General features: G+C 43.1%; 1 protein-coding gene across 2 annotated transcripts in view; it reads left to right on the plus strand.

The window, feature by feature from the left end:
- The first annotated feature begins 1,086 nt into the window (after positions 1–1,086).
- Positions 1,087–20,821, plus strand: part of LOC147463265 (ubiquitin family protein) — a 109,515-nt gene continuing 89,780 nt past the window's right edge. The window contains exon 1 of one of the 2 annotated variants that reach the window (XM_086487852.1): positions 1,087–1,405. In XM_086487852.1, coding sequence (XP_086343978.1) covers positions 1,143–1,405 — 263 coding nt within the window. In that variant the 5' untranslated portion in view covers positions 1,087–1,142. The remainder of the gene's footprint in view (positions 1,406–20,821) is intronic. The other variant, XM_086487850.1, reaches the window with a different exon arrangement.

Here is a 20,821-nt window from a genome sequence, read left to right on the forward strand (position 1 = left end):
ATTAAGGCTACAAGTATTGTTAAACAATGCAGGATCTCTAGAGTCTCAGGGTGACGTCGAAGCGTGTAAGGAAGCAACCAGACTCAACATTACGTAGCACCTGTCAGCCAGAACCATGACGCTCACTACCGTCGGACAGGCCGAGTGATCATGAGTGCCGTTATCTTACATATACACATGCACATTAAGTTACATTTAAGAAGTGCCGTTATCACAAGTGCCGTTATCTTACACACACACACACACACGCACATTAAGCTGCGTTTAATGGACGTATAATACGTTTGCAAAATAAAACGACTGTAGTATACGGAGACATGTCATTGAAATTGGTCCACCGAATTATTTCTTAGCACTTCAATCATATGATAAGTATATATAGCACGCTGTCGGTGCTCTCCTAACGCCATTTGACACAAACAAATATTATTTTATTTTGAAAAAGTAATCCTCTCTATCTTTCAATTAGAAATTTGAAAAAATAAAGATATAAGCTAATTATAAAATTTAGTTGTTAAATTTATCTATAATTTTTTTTAAAAATGATTTGTAATAGAATTTTAAAAATTAGAACTTTGCACTTTTTGTGTCCGAGTTTTCTCACATTTAAAGAGGAGAAGATTAAGATTTTATGTCGTCTATCATTGTGTCGTAGTATATACCCACACTTGAAGATGGATAAATAGAGATTTTGTGCTAAAATAAACATATTTACTTGCATTAGAGATAATCATTTGTTTCACGTTTATTTTGAAAGTTATTACAAAAAATAAAACTAATACTTTTAATATTAAAATTATAAGCTTAAATTTTTTGTTTAAAAAACTAAAAACTTTATTCGAATATGCACCTCCACTAGATATAAATTAATGTTAATAATTTTTTAAAACTCAAATTTAGATTATAAAATTATGCGATCAATTATATGTCTTATTTGGTATTACTCAAAAATATAATGTATAATATCAAATAATACGTATAATTTTTATCACACGATCGTATAATGTAATCGAGTGACGCACACACATATGCCCATATAAATGTGTAGATGCAGATATAAATGTATTGAGGTAAAATACTCGATCTTAAATCTTGAATGCGAATCATCAAAAGAAAGGTTTCAAAAAGCTTGAAAGTTGAAGATGGCGGCAAGCAGCAGCAGCATCAACGAGGCTTCACAGGAAGAGATGACACTTAACGTGAAGTGGGTGGGCAAAGAGTACGTAGTGCGAGTGTGCGCAGACGATACAGTGGGTGAGCTTAAGCGCCGCATTTGCGAGCTCACTAATGTCCTGCCGAAGCGTCAGAAGCTCCTCAATCTCAAGATGGGATCCAAGCCAGCCGATGACTCCGTGTTCCTCTCTCAGCTCTCTATCAAACCCAACCTTAAAATAATGATGCTGGGGTACGTTACCGTCCTCCTGTTTCTTCTTTCCTGCAATTCATATTCTTGACTTTTTCGTCATAGTTCCAATCACTTACAATATTACACCCCCTTCTTCTTGCGTGTGTCCCCCCCCCCCCCCCCCCCCCCTTCAAACCAAAAAAATTAGATTCTGCTGAACCCGTGGTTTGTTAGTAGTTATGGACTGTGATCACTAGCATACAGACTTGTATGCTAAGCGATGCTGGAACTTATGCCTTTGAGTACAAGCATGGACGGAGAGAGGAAAGGACTTTGCCTTACACCCGGTCATAGAATAAAATAACACATGTATAGCTTGTCTATTGCCCATGCTTGGACGTATTACTGAACTAGCTCACAACTTAGCGTGCAGTAATCTTTTGCCTTCAAATTCTAGATATAATATTATAGGCACGTGCAACTGAGTAGTCACATGGTTTTTATTGTCGAGGTTAACGATGCGGAAGTGTAGAGATAGAGAGAGAATGCAAAAGAGTTACTCAAACTAACCAACCAAGGCAATGAATAAGATGATTATACAATGGGGCAAGTGTGTTTGTATACTACTCTTGGGGGATGTAAAGACCCACCCCTCTCCCGAATTGCCCGAGCGGACCCATGCCAAAAAAGTAAAGTAAATACCTAAAATGATAAAGTAAATAAATAGGATCACATTCTGCATTTACTTGAGATGCATGAACTTTTAACACCCTCTTTTCAACTCATAGTGGACATAATCAGGAAGACCAAGTCGATGAAGAAGCTACCATGGACACCCCAACAGTGGCAAGGCTACTGGATACACCTCGGTACTACCAACTTGTCCATCTTGAGCATCGATTGCCTCAAAGAACGTTGAACTTTAGACCACACTTCGAGATATGAACTTTGGAACACTCCTTGTCTATAATCCCACCAACAACAATGAAATCTTTGCAACACATTCATAGTGTTGTGTATATGTCATGTCGGTTCCTTGTCAGATGCAATGTGCTTTGAACTTCGATAGACGGTTCCAGATACCGAAGACAAGAACTTTGACACACGGGGTCAAATCAAATAGTGGGAGCATCACTTGCTCCTTTGCCGCTCATGTACCTCTCTCTAGTTGAAGCATGTCGAGGCACCCCTAGCGAACTCGAAGGCTGGAATTTTTGTCAATGTAGTTTGTGCCACATCGGCAAACTCTGTTGAGTCCTCGGTAGAATCACTGTTAGTGCTATCCTAATTCAACTTGCCTTTGCCTTTACCCTTTTGTGAGCTCTTGTCTTTGCCTTTGGATTTACAATCCCGAGACAAATGACCACGCTTTCTACGGTTGTAACAAATGACTCCGTGACGTCTTTTTAGTTTTTGATATAGCATGTGCCGATTCATCACTTTTTAAAACTCAAACCTTGCCTTGGGAGACTTAGATAGCTTCCTCCTTAATGAGAAAAGAGTCAAGATTATCAAAATCGAGCTTTTCCTTTGTGATTTGCAAGCGTAATGCCCTTGCCACCATCTTGTATTCCTCAAGAAACTTTGTAAATCCCAAGGCAGCTAATTGAGTACTAGTCAATGTACTTTCCATAGCCGAGAGTTGATCGTCGATGACATTTGCATTCATAAAAAAGGACTGCATGGAAGTCTGAGTTTCAAACTTGATGGAAAATAATTGTCCAAGAAGGGTGACCGCTCGCATTGTAGAGTCTCAATCGAACATTTTTGCAAGATTTGACCACATTTCATTGACAATTTCCAAAGTTTGTAGCATCAAGAGATTTCCTTCGTGAGTGCCTGAACAATGGTTGACATTTCCTTCACATTACTCACATCCCAATCAACGCATGATTGAAGAAACTTGTCATTCTGAATTGGAGTCCACGTGCTATTGCCGAACCTTGTGGATCTTGTCTCCATGTTGTCAACGATGTCCCACAAACCTTTGCGTAGAAGCCACAGTTGCATAATCAAGTTTCAATGAGCATAGTTGTCTCAGGTAAGTTTAAGGAGCCATTTTGGCGAAGCGGAGCTGATGCAGTATAGCCAATGAAGTAGACTCAATATAGCAAATTTGATGAAGCAGAGCTGTCAATGATATCTTCGCACACAATCACGAGCCAAGAAGCTATGATACCATGTCAAAGTTGCACCACCAATGAATGTAAAGACATAATATGATGTAGAGCTTTTGATGTCAATATTCCTTGCATAATTTGCATCTAGGTAACCGATTGCTTTGCCTTCAAGCAAATACCCAACTCCTTTCTATAAATCAAGTATCTTGTCACTGCCTCTCGATGCTTATTGCTAGGATTTTCCATCAATATGCTAACACCTTACAAACGCAATTTCCGCACGAGGTCAAATCATGGCGTACATCAACGAATACACAACAGATGCATAAGGAATATTGGCCATCTTAGTGGCTTAGTTTAACATATGGAGGCGATGGAGTACTATTCAACTTCCTTCCCTCCATATTGAAACCTTTGAGAACTCAAAAAATGTACTCTTTCTAAGACAAGTAAAGAGCCTTCTTACTCTTGTCTCTCATTATTAACATGAAAAGATTACGGTTTGCCTCACCCAAATTCTTTATGTCGATTCTCGAAGCTCTCATGCAACCTAACACTTGATTTGAGGAGTGCCTGCTATGATGGTCATGGACTCCCCTCTCACACCAAGTATGTCATCCAAGTAGAATCTATCAAACGTTGTGACTACAAGAAAGCCTTATGGTGCCAAAACACCACCAAAACATAGAGACATGCATAATCTCTCCCAGGTTGCTAGCTTAGTGTCATGCTGTTGCTAAATTGGCTATTTTCTTATTTCTAAGTAATTTTATATTTAATAAAATTAGGACTATGTACATTTGTGCACAAGTGTCACGTGCGCAGTGCACTTGCGCCATGTGGACAAGCTTCTGCTACAGTCTAGCGTTAGACGTAGTCTAGCGTAGGACCTAGCCTTGCACTTTGTGAGCCTCTAGCAGGATGTGCATGCCCAGGCAGGTCATAATTGCATACCCTCTCTTGCACAGTACGGTCATTCCAGCATAAGCATTTTACCGCATTCCATTTTACCGCGTGTGAACCACCTCTTATCAGGCTTCTTAATAATAAGTGACTTTTTGCTTATTATTGAGATCGTGAGTTGAAACTTTAAGTTGTAGCTGCTTGACCCAGCCTAAAGGGCCTATATATGCATCATTTTGAGGCGCTAGAAGAAGGCAAAAGAAGAAGAACCAGCAGAATTACCGCAGTACCGTAGCACAAGAACCAGTACCTAGCGTTTTAACTTTTGGGAGCATCAGCCTTGCCAGCGTTTTCAGAATTCAGCATCAACCAGCCAACATTTTTCAGCACCGCCAGCGTCTCAGCATTTCAGCCTCAGATTTCAGCATCAAACCTGGCCCCGTCGCGGTTGCAGTCCCGGCCGCAATCCCATCAGCGTTTTTCAGATTTCAGCCCGTAGCACCACCAGCGTTTTTCAGTTTTCAGCCTGTCGCCACCACCGGCGATAGCGGATCAGCGCATAGCCTCGTCGTAGTCATAGATTCCAAGCAACATCCTTTTGCATTTTCAGCACGTTGCCTCGCCGTATCAAGCATCTCCAACAAGTACCCATTAGCATCTCAGCATCTCATCATTTAGCATCATTGTATCAACATTTGTGCAAGAAATGAAGCAAGTACTTGCTCTGGCAACAGAGCAAGGGGGCCCTTGACGGTGGTTGGAACCCGACATGCCGTGTCGTCTGTCTCTCTCTCTCTCTCTCTCTCTCTCTCTCTCTCTCTCTCTCTCTCCATCTGTGTCTCTCCGTCATTGTGTTCAGTTCAGTTTCTCTTTTCAAGTGAAGTAAAGTAACCTTGTGTTTGTGCATAGTAAATCCTTAAACACTTCCGTTGCACATTACATTGGTATCAGAGCAAGAGAGAGGGTATGCAACTCTGCACAAACACAAGGTATGCAATGGGTAAATGGATCCGAGCTAAATCCTTAAACACTTCCGTTGCACATTACATTGGTATCAGAGCTCTATGCGCGCTCTGGCTTCTCAAACTCAAGGGAAGAATCAAGAACCCAAGAGAACCTCTCTCATTTTTTTTTCTTTAAAGAATCTTCGTGTTCCGATCCTGGATTTATTAGCCACTCCCATCCTTAGTCCATCGCGCATCGGGCTTGCTTCCTTCTTCATCGCTGTGTCTTTGAACGAAGATCGACATTGGATACACAAAAATCTAGATCTTGAATACCAAAATTTGCTTGCCTCGTATGCAGATATGGAAGGAGTTGGAGAAAAGATCCTTAACCCTCTTCTGCATTTGCATTCGCATGTAGCGTGCATCCTCTTTAGTCGACAAGCAACCCTTGGAAATATCTCCGAGCACCCTTACATTTCAGCTTCACCTGCAATGTTTTCACGACAGGACTATTCGAGTGGTAGTACTTGCTCGCAAGGTAGAGTTAGTATCAAGGTTGGTATTCTGTGACAGTAGTAAGGCTACCTAGTGACTGGTATGGTTGGTGATTACATAGCGATAGTACCTACATCTGCAATATCCACAAGTTTGGAGGAGTTTTCATTGGGTTATGCATCCACAAGCATCAAAAGCATTAAACATCAGAAGTATAGAAAGCATCCAAAAGAAGTTCGGCAGTTGTGCCTCACCTTTAATAGGGGGGATGTCACGTGCGCATTGCACTTGCGCTTCGTGGACAAGCTTACAGTCTAGCGTCAGACGTAGTCTAGCGTAGGATCTAGCCTGGCACTTTGTGAGCCTTTAGCAAGACGTGCATGCCTAGGCAGGTCATAGTTGCATACCCTCTCTCTTGCACAGTACGGTCATTCTAGCATAAGCAGTTTACCGCATTCCATTTACCGCATGTGAACCACCTTCTATGATTTATCAAGCTTCTAATAATAAGTGACTTTTTGCTTATTATTGAGATCGTGTCACAAACTGCTTACGTGTCAAGCCACTTAAGAACGGAGCCAACCTGCAAATCTTGGCCGAGGGGCCCTACCCTAGAAGAAGCAAAAGCAGAAGTAGTAGAGGAAGAAGAAGCAGAAAAAGAAGTTTTACCAACTTGCAAAGTCTTGCCGAGAGGCCTATTTTTAAAGACGAGTTCCCACCAACTTACGGGACCCCGTCGGCTGGGGCCCAAGGGACCTAAAGCCATTAAATTACAGCGGGACCAACACACACACACACAAAAAGCATAGAAGATGATGACGTGGCAGTTGTATGGACGCCTGCGATTTGCATTGGTAGTGCCACGTGGCAAGCCTGTATGGAATTCCACGTTTTACGTTGATGACGTGGCAGTTGTACGGATTTCTACAAAAGGTGCTGACAGCTTTTGGACTAGTTGCTTTTGAGTTTGAAGCTTTTCTTGTAATTGCTTTCATAGGCCAAGGTTTTATTCTTTGGCATGCTCCCTGTGGAGGTGCAGAGGATGCAGTACTCGCGATATACTGAGTTCAAGCAATATAAAGAAATACTGAAAGGGGCGCCAGTGTTTGGGACCAGTGCTCTCTAGGGGTGGAACTCCGCCACATTCCGTCTCATGTGTCGTGCACTCTCCATCTCTTTCAATTCAGTTGTTATTTGAAGTACTTAAAGTTGTACAATCTGTTCTTTTCCATTGGCGCGTGGTGCTTGTCCCGTGACAGTGGTATCAAAGCTTCAAGCGTGTGCTTTTTTGAAAGCATACCAGTCCTACCAAAGAGCAGACAGAGCAAGATGGTGTTTCCAAGCTTTACATGAAACTTTATTGAAAAATCTTTGTGTCTTACCCCGCCACTCCCATCCTTACTCCATTACGCATCAGGCGCGCTCCCATCTTCATCGCTTTGTCTTACAGGGCATAAGCCAGAGAAGGATCAATGATTTTTTTCAAGCCGTTGTTTTTCTCAGAGGGAGTGCCATGCAATGGTGGATGTCTATAGCTACCAACCTGCACACTCCAAGGACTTGGCAAGATTTCAAGATTTTCTTTTGCCCGAAGTTATATGCCTTCAGACATCTTTCTTCGGAGTGCAGTTGCTGGCAGAGTGGGGTATCCTGAAATGCTTGCGACGAAAACTCTAGCAGATTATAACTTGAAATTTCTCAACATCTTGCAATAGGTGTTTCTTCTCGAGCTGATAACCTTGGGGGCTTAGTGTGATTGCTATATCTTGGGGATACCATCACAACCACGAGAACATTGCTTGTCGAGGCGACTATTCAAGAGCTTATGGACCATGCCGTGGTCAGCTACAACATGATGAAAGAAATCTAACCCTAATTTTGGTGCAGGTTTAAAGACAGAAGCCTTGTTAACTTTCGAGCTCGATTGATGTCGAGAATGCTTTCAATTTTTTGAATTTGTTTGAGAACTTGTTCAGTGATCCTGTTTGGAATTTGTTTGAAATGGATGGTAACTATTTTAAACCTGTCTTGGTGTCGATTTGAATTGTTTGACTCTGGTTTTAATACTGGTTTCAATGATTGGTGATTTAAACCTCGGGTGGAGTACTGAAGAGAAATGATGTTTGAGAATGCTTGCTCATACTCATGGCCCAGACCCTTCTGGTTATTTACGGGGGGAGTATTGTTGTTGTAACTCATGGCCCGGACCCTTGTGGTTATTTGCGAGGGGAGTATTAAGAAGTCTGAGTAGTGGCTACTCTCAGCTTCTCAAAATGATGCAAGTTGCGGTTTGGGGAGCGTTTGGTTGTAAAAGGCCTCTATATCTCATGGCCCGGACCTTTTTAGGTTATTTATGGGAGGAGAGATGAGGGAGCTATTGAACAGCTCATGGCTTGGACCTTTTTAGGTTATTTACGGAGGAGTGATGAGGGAGTTGTTGAACAGCTCATGGCCCGGACCTGGATGGTTATTGGTGGGGGGAGTGTTCATCAGTGGTTTTATGTTTCTATGTTTTGTAACATGCATATGTGAGCATATGTGTTGCATTGTGATATGCCAACCACTGTGATATGCAAACCACTAAATATTCCTTATTAGATGAGATTTTTTTGGGAAGCCAACAACCCAGGATATCAAGAGCTTTGATATGGAATGAGACTCCTTATGATGAGATTTTTTTGGGAAGCCAACGACCCAGGATATCAAGAGCTCCAATCTGGATTGAGAAAACTGATTGTCCCTCGGAAATTTTTGAGCTAACTTGAGTTGTTTTGCAGATATGCTGTAATCGTGGACGATTACTTTCTTTCAAGAAGGGGATATGTCACAAACTGCTGACGTGTCAAGCCACTGAAGAACGGAGCCAACCTGTAGATCCTGGCTGAGGGGCCTCTACCCTAGAAGCAGCAGAAGCAAAAGTAGCAGAAGAAGAAGCAGCAGCAAAGAAGTTTTACCAACTTGCAAAGTCTTGCTGAGAGGCCTAATTTTAAAGACGAGTTCCCACCAACTTACGGGACCCCGCTCATTGGGGCCCAAGGGACCTAAAGCACTAAGGGCCCAAGGAGTACTAGATCCGAACTAAATCTTTAAACACTTCCGCTGCACCTGACAACAAAAGAAATGTAGATCTAAAAGATTGAGAAAGCCATCAAGAATGGACATCTCTGATGTGTTATATGATGGGTGACATAAAGCATCGCTAGAGAGTTGTTCAGTAAGTAATCAGGAGAGACAAAGACTTGAAAAAGATTTATCTGTCATCTCTGGAAAAGTATCTTAATAAGGTACTTCAGTGATTTCATATGCAAAATGCTAAGCCATCAAGAGTGCCGTTACCTCACACATGAAGCTTAGCAAAAATGATTGTCCAAACGATGATCCTAGTAATGCTACGAGTGGTATTCCTTATGCTTCAGCTTGTGGATCTCTCATGTATGACATGGTTGCTACGCGCCCAGACATTGCACATGCAGTGGGAGTAGTGAGCAGATATTTATCTAACCCTAGCAGGCACATTGGGAAGCGGTGAAATGCATGAGGTACGATGGACACATGTATATGCTATGGTAGCGATACTCTTTTTTTACAGGGTTATTGTGATGTAGACATGGCTTGTGATGTGGATACTTGTAAGTTTACTGGTGCAATTTCTTGGTGTTCTCGATTGCACCGCATTGTGGCATTGTCTACCACAGAAGCTGAATACATTTCATCCACAGAAGCTTCTAAGGAAGCTATTTGGCTTGGTTGTTTGTTCAAGGACTTTGGTCTCGTTGCTATAAGACTTACGCCACTCTGTTGCTTCACAGGTCTAGGGCATACAGGGGGGCACCCATAGTCATAGTCTGACATACACTATATTTGTAGGTCTTGTGTGTGAGAGTGAGCAGCGGAAAGGGTGTGAGCCACGCGCGCCAAAAACGTTGGAGAGAGAGAGAGAGAGAGAGAGAGAGAGAGAGAGAGAGAGAGAGAGAGAGAGAGAGAGAGAGAGAGAGAGAGAGAGAGAGAGAGAGAACACAAGTGCTCTGCAAATGATGCTCTCAATACACAATGTATGACGACAAGACCCTAACCATTCTATTGTTAGGTTGAGGTAGGGCAAAATTGTGTAATTGGTGCAAAAAGCATAAAAGTTGTGCACCCAGCCAAGCTCGGAAAATGACCGGCCGGACACATGCTAAAGTGTCCGGCCATGCAATCTACATGATGTGCGACGTGTGGCCAACCCATGACAATCACTAGCTATACAAAATGGCGAGGCAATGGTGGTATAACTTAACACTCCCTCTTAGCACCGAATGTTGAGACAACGCAGATAAGTCGAAGGTGAAAAGCCAAAGTGCGATGAGGTACCGCCTTCGTGAAGATGTCTTGTAAGGATTCTAGTTACTAATCCTTAAGTACTTAAATTCATGCTTAAGACTTAAGAAACTTGAACTCGACTCAGAGACAAGACTTAGAAGACTCTGTGTTTGATTGATTGAAAGTGTGATACAAGGGCTCCTTATATAGGAGACGAACAGGTACATATGAAAAGGTATGACCCTTCACGAAGAGACACATCCTTTAGGCCAATAGACATGTCTTTAGGCGAATGGACATATCCATTCGATGAAGAGCCGCAACCATTGGTCGAAGGGACATTACTGATCGTCGAAGGAGTGTGGCTGTTGGTGAAGAGGTATGACTTTTGGGCGAAGGGTAGTGACCGTTCGAGAACAGTCGTCCTCCCGGGCTGGTCACACTTCGCATCTGCATCTGTAATGAATCAAGAAGAGTGTAGCAAGTCACAATCGTGACATTCCCTCCCATTTAAAATAAAAAAAAACCCTCGTTCAAATGAAAGTCATCCGCTTGTCAAAGAACTCTTTAAGAAGGTTAGGGTATTGCTGTATGTCTTCATCCGTCTACAAAGTTGAATTTGACTCATTAAGATCAATCCACTTAACAAGAAATTCTGTTGTGATCTTTTGTCTTGTCTCTTTTTGTCGAACATCAAGAATCTTTTCTGGAACAAGAATTATGTGTTTGTCCTCCATTTCTGGCACATAAGAAGATAAGTCAGGAATTGGCGAATCTCCTTGTATGTACTGTTTGAGCCAAGAAATGTGGAAGGTTGGATGAATTTTTTTCCATGAGAGTGGAAGCTCCAACTTGTAACTGACAATTGAATACTTCTTGGTTTTTTTGAAAGGTCCATAGAAGCGAGGGTGCAACTTTGGAAAGACCGATTTCACAATTTTCTAGCGATGAGGTGCTACATATAATAGGACCAAATCTCCTTCTTGAAAATCTGCATGTCGTCGATGCTTATTGACTTGTTTTTGGTACTTTTGTTGGACATGAACCAACTTGTCACGTACTTGAATAAGTACATCTTGCATTTCTTGAACCAACTGATTTGCTAGAGCTACTTTGTGTTGAAGAACAAAGTTTGTCGGTACAAGTATAGTTGCCAAGAAACGCGTTTCTTCACTCATGAAACGTTCCGGAAACGTTTCTGTATGAGTTTGGACATTTCAAAGGTAAAGTCAAGGCTCATGTTACATGTAAACCTTGAAGCCTCTTGTTCTTTGTTTCGGTCATGAAATCCTCAATGTCATGAATGTAGCTTCTGTTTTGCTTCTAATGAGGAAAGTTAGTCCTATTCTCCCTTCTTTTTATGTCTAATTGTAAGGTAATGCTTAAAACATAGATCTCAACTTATACCACTTAAACTTACGTACATTTCTTTAGTTTGCACGAAACTTCTGTTTTGGCGTTCTTTCTCGGACGAAACCGTTTCGAAACTTCTGAAACTTGTTTCAAACGAAACGTTTCGAAACTCCGTGGCAACTATGGGTACAAGAGGAGTATGCCCATAAGCTGCTTGGAATGTCGTCATGCCAGTTACTGAATGGATAGAGTTATTATATGCAAACTCTACAAGTGGCAAATACTCTTCCCATGACCCCAATCGAATTTGTATGTAATGTCGAAGCATTTCTTTCAAAATTTAATTCACTCTTTCTGTCTGACCATCAGCTTGAGGATGGTATGCTGAGCTGAATAGTAAATTTGTACCAAGAGATTTGAAGAGAGATGTCCAAAAAGGTCTTGTGAATTTTGGATCTCTGTATGAAACAATAGACTTTGTAATCCATGTAATCTGAAAATGTGTTGCACAAACAATTGCGCAACGTTTGGGGCTGAAGCAGCTTCTTGCAAGGAATAAAGTGTGCCATCTTTGAAAACTGATCAACCACTATGAGAATCTATTCATTGCCTTATGAGATCTGTTCATTGCCTTTTTGGGAACGAGCCAAAGTAGTGATAAAATCCATGCTGATACTTTCCCATCTTTCTTGAGGTACTGGTAAAGGATGAAGTAAACCTTGAGGAAGTTGTCGAGAAGCCTTCATTGTTTGACAGGAATGACAAGCTTTGACAAACTTGATAACATCTTGCTGCATTTGTTGCCAAAAATATATTGCGGATAATAATCTGTATGTCTTGTTGATGCCTGGATGAGCAGCAAAAGGGACTTCACGATGCTCTTGAATCAAAATCTTCCTCAATGGCGCATTGTGTGGAACACAAATGTGATCAACGTAATACAGCAAGTCATCAACAATGGTGTAAGCTGCAAACATATTCATCTGTGCAGGAGTCGGAGTAGAGGATTTAAGAGCTTGAAATGCATCTCCAAATCTCTATCTGTCAAACTTGAAACAAGCAGGTATTTACATCTGCACACCAGAAATGGCAAAGTTGATAGCGTGAGGCATGCGGCTTAAGGCATCTGCAATTGTGTGGAACACAAATGCGATCAATGTAATACAGCAAGTCATCAACAATGGTGTAAGCTGCAAACATATTCATCTCTGCAGGAGTCGGAGTAGAGGATTTAAGAGCTTGAAATACATCTCCAAAATCTCTATTTGTCAAATACTCATGCTTGAAACAAGCAGGTATTTCCATTTGCATACTAGAAATGGCAAAGTTGATAGAGTGAGGCATGCGGCTTAAGGCATCTGCAATTGCATTTGCAAGGCTTGGCACGTATTGAATAATCATATGCCAAGAACTCAACCCATCGTCCTTGACGAGGATTCATCACTGGTTGAGTAAAAATGTATGTTAATGACTGATGATCTGTCTGCACCACGGAATCGGCACCAAGAAGATAGTGTTTCCAAGTGTGGTAAGCATGAACAATGGCAAAAAATTCCTTGTCATAAACTAGGAGTTCTTTTGAATGGCTGAAAATTTGCGGCTATCAAAAGCAATGACATGCTCATTTTGCATAAGAACACCTCTAGAAGCACGATCTGACGCATTTGTCATTACTTTAAAAGGTTGAGTGGGATCTGCAATAGCCAAGACTGGAGTTGTCGTCAAGGCATGTTTAAGGGCTTTGAACGACTGTTCTGCTTCTTCAGACCATTGAAGTTTATCTTGCTTGGTAAGCTCAGTCAAAGGAGTTGCAATACCTGAGAACTTGTGCACTTTGGTATGATAGAAATTTGCAAGTCCCAAAAAAGAGCGCACATCTGAGATGGTGAGTGGTAAAGGCCAATCCACAATTACCTGTATTTTCTTGGGATCTACTGCAACGCCATTAGCAGAAATAAAATGACAACGCCATTAGCAGAAATAAAATGACCAAGGTATTCCACCCGATTCTTGAAGAAATCACTTTTCTTCTTGTTTATGTATAGCACATTGGTTCATAGAATTTGGAAGACAAGCTGCAAATGTTCCTTGTGATCAACCATCGTTCGACTGAAAAGCAGAATGTCATCTAAATATACGATCACAAACTTGTCCAACTAAGGACCAAAGATTTCGTTCATTAGCGTCATGAAAGAGGCCGGGGCATTGGTTAACCCGAATGGCAATTCCAAAAATTCATAGTGACCATACTTTGTGCGAAAAGCTGTCTTGTACTTATCACCAATGCGAATACGAATTTGGTGATACTCTGACTTTAGATCAATTTTGGAGTAGATCTTTGCACCCAATAATTGATCAAATAACTCATCGATGTGAGGCAAGGGAAACTTTGTCAACTTATTTAAAGCACGATAATCGATGCAAAGACGCATAGACCCATCTTTCTTCTTGACCAATAGGACGGGAGCTCCAAAGGGACTTTTGCTTGGGTGAATATGATCTTTATTAAATAAATCTTCTAGCTGCCGCTGTATCTCTTGAGATTCTCAGCACGAAACTCGATAAGGGGCTCGAGTTGGTCGAGGTTGGCCGGGGAGCATAGACCCATCTTTCTTCTTGACCAACAAGATGGGAGCTCCAAAGGGACTTTTGCTTGGGCGAATATGATCTTTATTCAATAAATCTTCTAGCTGCCGCTGTATCTCTTGAGATTCTGAGTATGAAACTCGATAAGGGGCTCGAATTGGTGGAGGTTGGCCAGGGATCAAATCTATGATTTACAGGACGCCGAGGAGTCAAAGTTGTTGGTAGCTCGTTGGGAAACAAGTCCAGATGGGGTTGAAAGAAGGATTGTTGCAAATAAGCAATGTTTGACGAGGATTTAGCTTCTTCTTCTGCATCGGGTTTGATATCTCGCAACATGATTAATGTAGTAGCACAATCACGTTTTCGAACCAGCTGTTTGACTTGTAAAGCAGAGACCAATATAATGGGTTTGGTACTGAAAAGACTACGAAGCTCCATTTTCTATTGCTTGTGAAAGAGCCGAATTGAGTGATCTCTGAAACTGATTATTGGATTATATTGAAATAACCAAGATTGGCCAAGGATCAAGTCGTAATGTGACAAGGGCATAACTGAAAAACCAAGCTGATCCTGGTAATCCTGAATCTGAAAATTCAGCTTTTCAGTCCTTTTGTTGCACTCGAGAAAAGAACCATCAGCAAGTTCTACTTGGTAAGCCGCCTCACTAGGTTGTGTATGAAGGCGAAGTTTAGTTATCAAGGATGTGCTGATGAAATTAATAGAACACCCACTATCCACAAGAACATTGATTGGCTGCTTGCTAACAAAGCCAAGGAGGCTAAGAACCTGATTCGAAAGGTCCACTGGAGCAGTGACATGATTTCAAGCATTTAACATTAAGGCACTCACCACCTTAGAAACTCGAACACAACGTGTTGCTTGCTTGCCTTTGTCTGGGGCAGGAGGATGGGTGTGGATAGATTTTGAAATTGTGGTCTCCATGTGAGAATTCTGGCGAGGATTTGAAGGGTTCGGCTTCTTGGGGCACTCATACCATTTGTGCTGTCCATTGCAAATTAGCATAATCTTGGATGGTTGGAGTGGGAGGTTGAAGGAGCCGATGAAGAGGCTTGCTGCCTAGAAGAAGTATCCTGCCGAAAATCACGACAACCATTCCTTCTATGATTGGCACGATTGTGTCGCCAATTCTGATTATTTGCAGAAGATGAGGCTCTGGAAGTGGCTGCTTGTCCAGAAGATTGGGTCGAAAAGAATTTTGTCCAGCAGAGTATTGTCTCGAAGATTGAGGTCCTGAGAAAGAACGCTGGTTTTGATCACCTTGTCTTTGATGATTACGCTGTGAAGAGCTTGCAGAATAGGAAGCTCGATTGCCAGGAGGGAAACTTTTGAATAGGCGCCGATTATCGCCGAGACGCTCGACATAAGCGATTGCAACATCTAGTGTGGCAGGGTTAAATTTATGGACATCATCTCGTAGGGAAGGCTCAAGTTTGTCAACAAAACTGTGGAGTTTGTCGGAGGGGCTGAGAGTCTCTATCTCAAGAGTTAGTTTCTGAAACTCCGAGATGTACGCGGCCAAGGAACTAGTGTGGCTCAGGCGGCGGAGAGAAGACGGGGCATGAAAATCTGCATTTGCAGGTTCAAAAGCCTTGCAAAGGACGCGTCGGAATTTGTCCCATGTAGCGGTGATTTTTCTATCTTTAACTCGTCGACGCCACCAAAGGGCAGTATCCTTTAGCAGGGAACTTGCCAAAGCAACCTTCTTTCTTTCAATGAGATCGGTGTTTGCAAAATAAACATCCATCTTGAAAAGCCAATGGTCCAGCACGCGCTTATCGCGGCGACCGTTGTATGGCTGTGGCAACTTTGCATCGATTTTCTTTTTCTGTGCTACAATTATGTGCCACACCACCCAGACCTGTAATCGAGAGGCGTAGCAATGGGTAACATACACCAGATAATTCTGCGGCAAAACTGTTGGGTGTAATGCAGGAACAGGAGCAGGTGCGGGCGCCGGAACGGGTTCGGGAACCTGTATCTCTTTTGGAACAGGTGCAAGTTTTGGAGACGGGGAATCCGGAAAGATAATCACTTCCGGTTTGTGTGCAGGTTCCGGTTTTGGGGTATCTGGAATGACGATCACTTCGTGAACAGGAGGAGGATTTTCCTGCAAGATTTCTTCAGGGACCTTGCCTACGTATGAGATATAGAGAGGAAGTGCAGGCAATCCATCATCAGCCATCGTGCGTGCACCAGGTGACGGCCAGAATTTGTAGCACTGGAAGTTTGCAGAAGAGCATTCAACAACAATTTCTCACGCTGGTTCCTCATTGCTCTGGAGTTTTAATTTTTGTACCAAAAGGGTGCCCACTTGCAATTATTGGGCGGCCGGCCAAACCCTTTAATAGTTTAATGGGTGGCCACTTAAAAACTCAAGCGCTGGGTGAGTTTAATAAAAACGTTACGTTGCTGCCTTCCCTTGTGTAGAATTATTTGCCGAAAAGATGCCAACGTGGGCTGCAGCGCGAGGGGTACCGGGTGAAGAGGCATTCCAGGTGCACATGCCAGGACCGGATACAGCAAGGGGGACGCAACTCTTCATGGTAAAAGGCGCAACCCATGCACGCGATGAGGCACCTCTTGATGGAGAGGCATACTCCAAAATTGCAGCCGGCATGCCTCGACACACATCTCCTGCTCTTGATTTACTTATTATTTAGAAGAGAAGGTTTCGGGTTACATCATGCTGGGTTGTGTGTATTCCATCGTTCTTCTGCTTCCATGCAACTCTGGGAAGGGGGGGAGAGGGTAGCGGCGAGGGTGAGAGGCTCACAACCTTCGGGTCCTGGGACAAAATTTGCTATGATACCATTGTAAGAATTAATTAAGTACTCAAATTCATGCTTAAGACTTAAGAAACTTGAACTTGACTCAGAGACAAGACTTAGAAGTCTCTGTGTTTGATTGATTGAAAGTGGGATACAAGGGCTCCTTATATAGGAGACGAACATGTACATATGAAAAGGTATGACCCTTCACGAAGAGACACATCCTTTAGGCAAATAGACATGTCTTTAGGCGAATGGACACATCCATTCGATGAAGAGCCGCAACCATTTGTTGAAGGGACATGACTGATCGTCGAAGGAGTGTGGTTGTTGGTGAAGAGGTATGACTTTTGGGCGAAGGGTTGTGACCGTTCGAGAACAGGAGTCCTCCTGGGTTGGTCACTCTTCGCATTTGCATTTGTAATGAATCAAGAAGAGTGTAGCAAGTCACAATCGTGACATGTCTGTTGCATTGTCCGCTGTAGGGACATACTCCAAATGAAGATCTTCAACCAAAACCCGCTCCCGAACATAGTGGTACTGCACCTCAATGTGCTTTGTTCGAGCGTGAAAGATAGGGTTCTTGGCAATAGCAATGCAACTTTAATTGTCGCACAGAAGACGAGTCGTAGGCATCTAGGAAAAACACAACTCTCCCAATAATCTCCGTAGCCATATGGCCTCACAAGCAGCATAGTAAGCTGCTTTGTACTCCGCCTCTGTGGAAGATAGCGCAACGGTGGGTTGCCACTTACTGCTCCATGAAATGGGTCCCAAGCCGAGTGTGAAAACTACTCTTATAGTAGAGCGCCGAGTATCTGGATTTCTTGCCCAATCTGAATCGCACCAACCAAGTAAGGTGCAACCCTTGAAGCGACCATAGGCAACCATTGGGCGAAGAGTCGCACCCGTAGAGCGAAGGGGTGTGACCAGTCGTCGAAGAAGTGTGGCTTTTGGCGAAGAGGCATGTCTCTTGGGCGAAGGGGTGTGACCATCCAAGCGTAGAGGTTCTCCTTGGCATGGCACTTCGCGTATCTGCAACTGGGAGTAGATGTAATACTGCAGCATAGTCACAATCGTGACATTCCCTCCCTCTTTAAATAAAACCCAGGGTAGTTGAAGAAACTCTGGGAGAAGGAAATGCATTGTTGTTGTGCTTCTGCATCCAAAGCTCTTTCTGTTAAGTCCCATGTCATGGCACTGTTATTGACCATGACTATTTTACCAAAATGAAAACTGATCATATCTGCAACTTGATAAGTGTCTTTGTCAAAGTCATTTGTAACTTCGAGCTTTGTCCAATAAAAGATTGAATCTTTATCTGCTTCAAGTGAAATTATTGGTAAACTGACTTGAGTTCTCTTGAGTGATGACCGCTAGTTGGAAATCTGTAAGGTATTCCATTGGTTTGTCTGAAACAGTAAAATCCTCTTGAAGGGATGTCGTAGATTGAGACAGAGTAGTGTTTGGAGGTATATCCATCTGTAAAGGTTTATCTGTGGAACAAGCTGTGTCCAAAGATTCATTTGCAGCGACTAAAGTCGTGCTGCAAGAGTTTGTATCTGCTTTATCCTTTGTATCATTGAAGGTAAAGGCTGGAGTGTTCAAGTTTGAAGAATTATCATTCACCATAGCATCTGGTATCTGTTTAGAGACAAATCATATTCTGCAAGGGCGTTGACGAGGCAAGTTTTCCTGCCTGGATCACGGCCAAAGAAGGGGTTATGTGCTTGTTGGTTGTTACATAAGAACCGGAATCTTCTGAATCTTCAGCTTTCTTAGCGGGTATTAAGGCTTCCAATTGAGAAGGGGGAGGTTGAGGGAGTTGTTGCCTCTTAGACCTCTGAATGATCCTCTTGCACAAGGAAAGGATCAGTAAATCTTCAACTTTACCACCATCAGATAAGAAAGACTTAAACGTAGGGCATGGCTCGCGAGGGGGAACTTGTCCAACGTCGCGGCATTCACGACCGAGTACTCGACTAGGGTCGAATATATGTGCCACTAAGGAAGCCCATCTTGATATTGCTAATGATCCTTTGGAAGCTTCACATTGTTGCTTCTGTTGGGCTGACGATTCCAATAAGAAGTTGGTTGCTTAGAACTGCAACTTTTCCAAGAATATTCATGCTGAGACTTTTGCTTCTCGCACGAAGGTACTTTGTGTCTAGTTGTCTCTGAGAAACCATGCTTTGGGTGAGAAAATTTGAGTTCCGAAGGCTTTTGTTTGAGTGGTTCTTCCCAGTTGACCACTGAAGCGTCGGAAGAAGATGCCTGTATTGTCCGAGAAGCTGTTGGGTGACTCCGAGAAGAGGTTTGCATTTGCATATGATCCAAGCGAGTGTGAATTGATGCGAGGCTCCTGGAAAGTGCTGCCATCTGCGCTTTGAGAACTGCTATCGGGTCCTCCGGCATATTATGGTCGTTGCTATCTTGTGATCCGGCCATGTGATTGCTCAGCAGGAGTAACTGAACTGCGTGGTGTGACGATATGTCACATATCCACAATACTCCTGCTATATGGGGTCTGCTTCTGGTGCTAGTAATGGATCTTGAAGAGGTTGAGGAGCAGGACCAGAGTCTATCTCTAGCAGGATCTCCTCAGGAAGATCGACCATTGCACATACACTGTACTTGTACTGAGAGAATCTCGCCAGCGTGGGAGTGTGAACAAGAGGGCTGGCTGGCTGACGTTTTTGTTAAACGCTGGTTGGCTGATGTTTTTGTTCATTTTTATTGAATAGGTGCGTTCACATAGGCCTTAAAAAATTGGTTCTGGGTGGCCAACTCAAATCAAGTGAATTAAGGTCACTTTAATAATTGTAAAAAAGTGACTTGCTGCCATCGTAAACTGCAAGCGCGTAGAAAATTGGTTGCCGCTTGGGGAATATGCCGCTGCTTGGTGAATCATCGCTTAGAGTTGTAGCAGGGCTACAGTGTCACTTTCACTTTCACAGGACATACAGTTGGTATAGTTGGTCGGGTCTGGTTCACATTGGACGGACTCTCTCGGCTGGACAACAACACGTGGCAGGATACGGACGGTGGCCTAGTGGACATTGTGGCCAGGTGACCACCACTCAGTTTCGGGATAGACTTAGATGGCTGACATTTATGAGCCGTTGGTGGCTCTCTATGGTTGTGCATATGAGTAGTCGTTTGAGTCATTTTGGGGATTATCTTTATGTATCGTTTAGAGTGAGTCTGTACGCAGAGCACGTCTTCACCATCCCCGCACATTTGAGCCTCGACACCCCATTGTACCTTAGAGTCTTGGGCTGGAGCTGAGTGTGCTGCCACGCCAGAGTCTGTATCAGTTCTTTGAGATAGTCGAGTCAGTTGTTGTGGTCTACTGTTGCTGTTGCTCTGTTGTGTTTGTGAGAGTTGTTGTCTATTGTTTCTTGTTTTCAGCCTGTTTTGAGTGAGATTGTCACGCACATTGCACTGAGGAGCACCCACTGTAGAGAGCACGACACACGATCTGCGCTACAGATGCTCTCATTTTGGCGATCACGGTGGGACCTCAACTGAAGTCTCACTCTATGTGAAGTGCAAATTTGGAAGCTAGTTGGGTTTAACTAGCTTCGCCTACTTTGCCCGGCACTGTGTAGCCTGGTGGTCTGTTCCTCTCTTGGCCCTGGTCCTTTTGGGCTGGTCCTCTCTCGCCCTGGTCCAATTGGTCTGGTCTCTCTAGCCTGGTCCAATCTGTCCTCGTCCTTGGTCTAAGTCCATCTGGTTTGGTCCTATCTCGCCTTGGTCCAATTGGTCTGGTCTCTCTAGCCTGGTCCAATCTGTCCTCATCCCTGGTCTAGTCTCTCCTCGTCCTTGGTCCAGCCTGTGTCTAGACCTGTCTTCAATCTGAGTCTAGACCTGTCTTCAACCAGTACAGGTTTTCTTGCCCAAGGTTCGGTTGGATTGGTGGTCACTGCATGACACATACAAGGCAGTCAATCGAGCGTCAAAGCGCACTACTGAGCCCTT

The sequence above is a fragment of the Adiantum capillus-veneris genome, chromosome 2, assembly GCF_014529385.1.
Source record: "Adiantum capillus-veneris isolate H3 chromosome 2, ASM1452938v2, whole genome shotgun sequence".
Taxonomy (NCBI): domain Eukaryota; kingdom Viridiplantae; phylum Streptophyta; class Polypodiopsida; order Polypodiales; family Pteridaceae; genus Adiantum; species Adiantum capillus-veneris.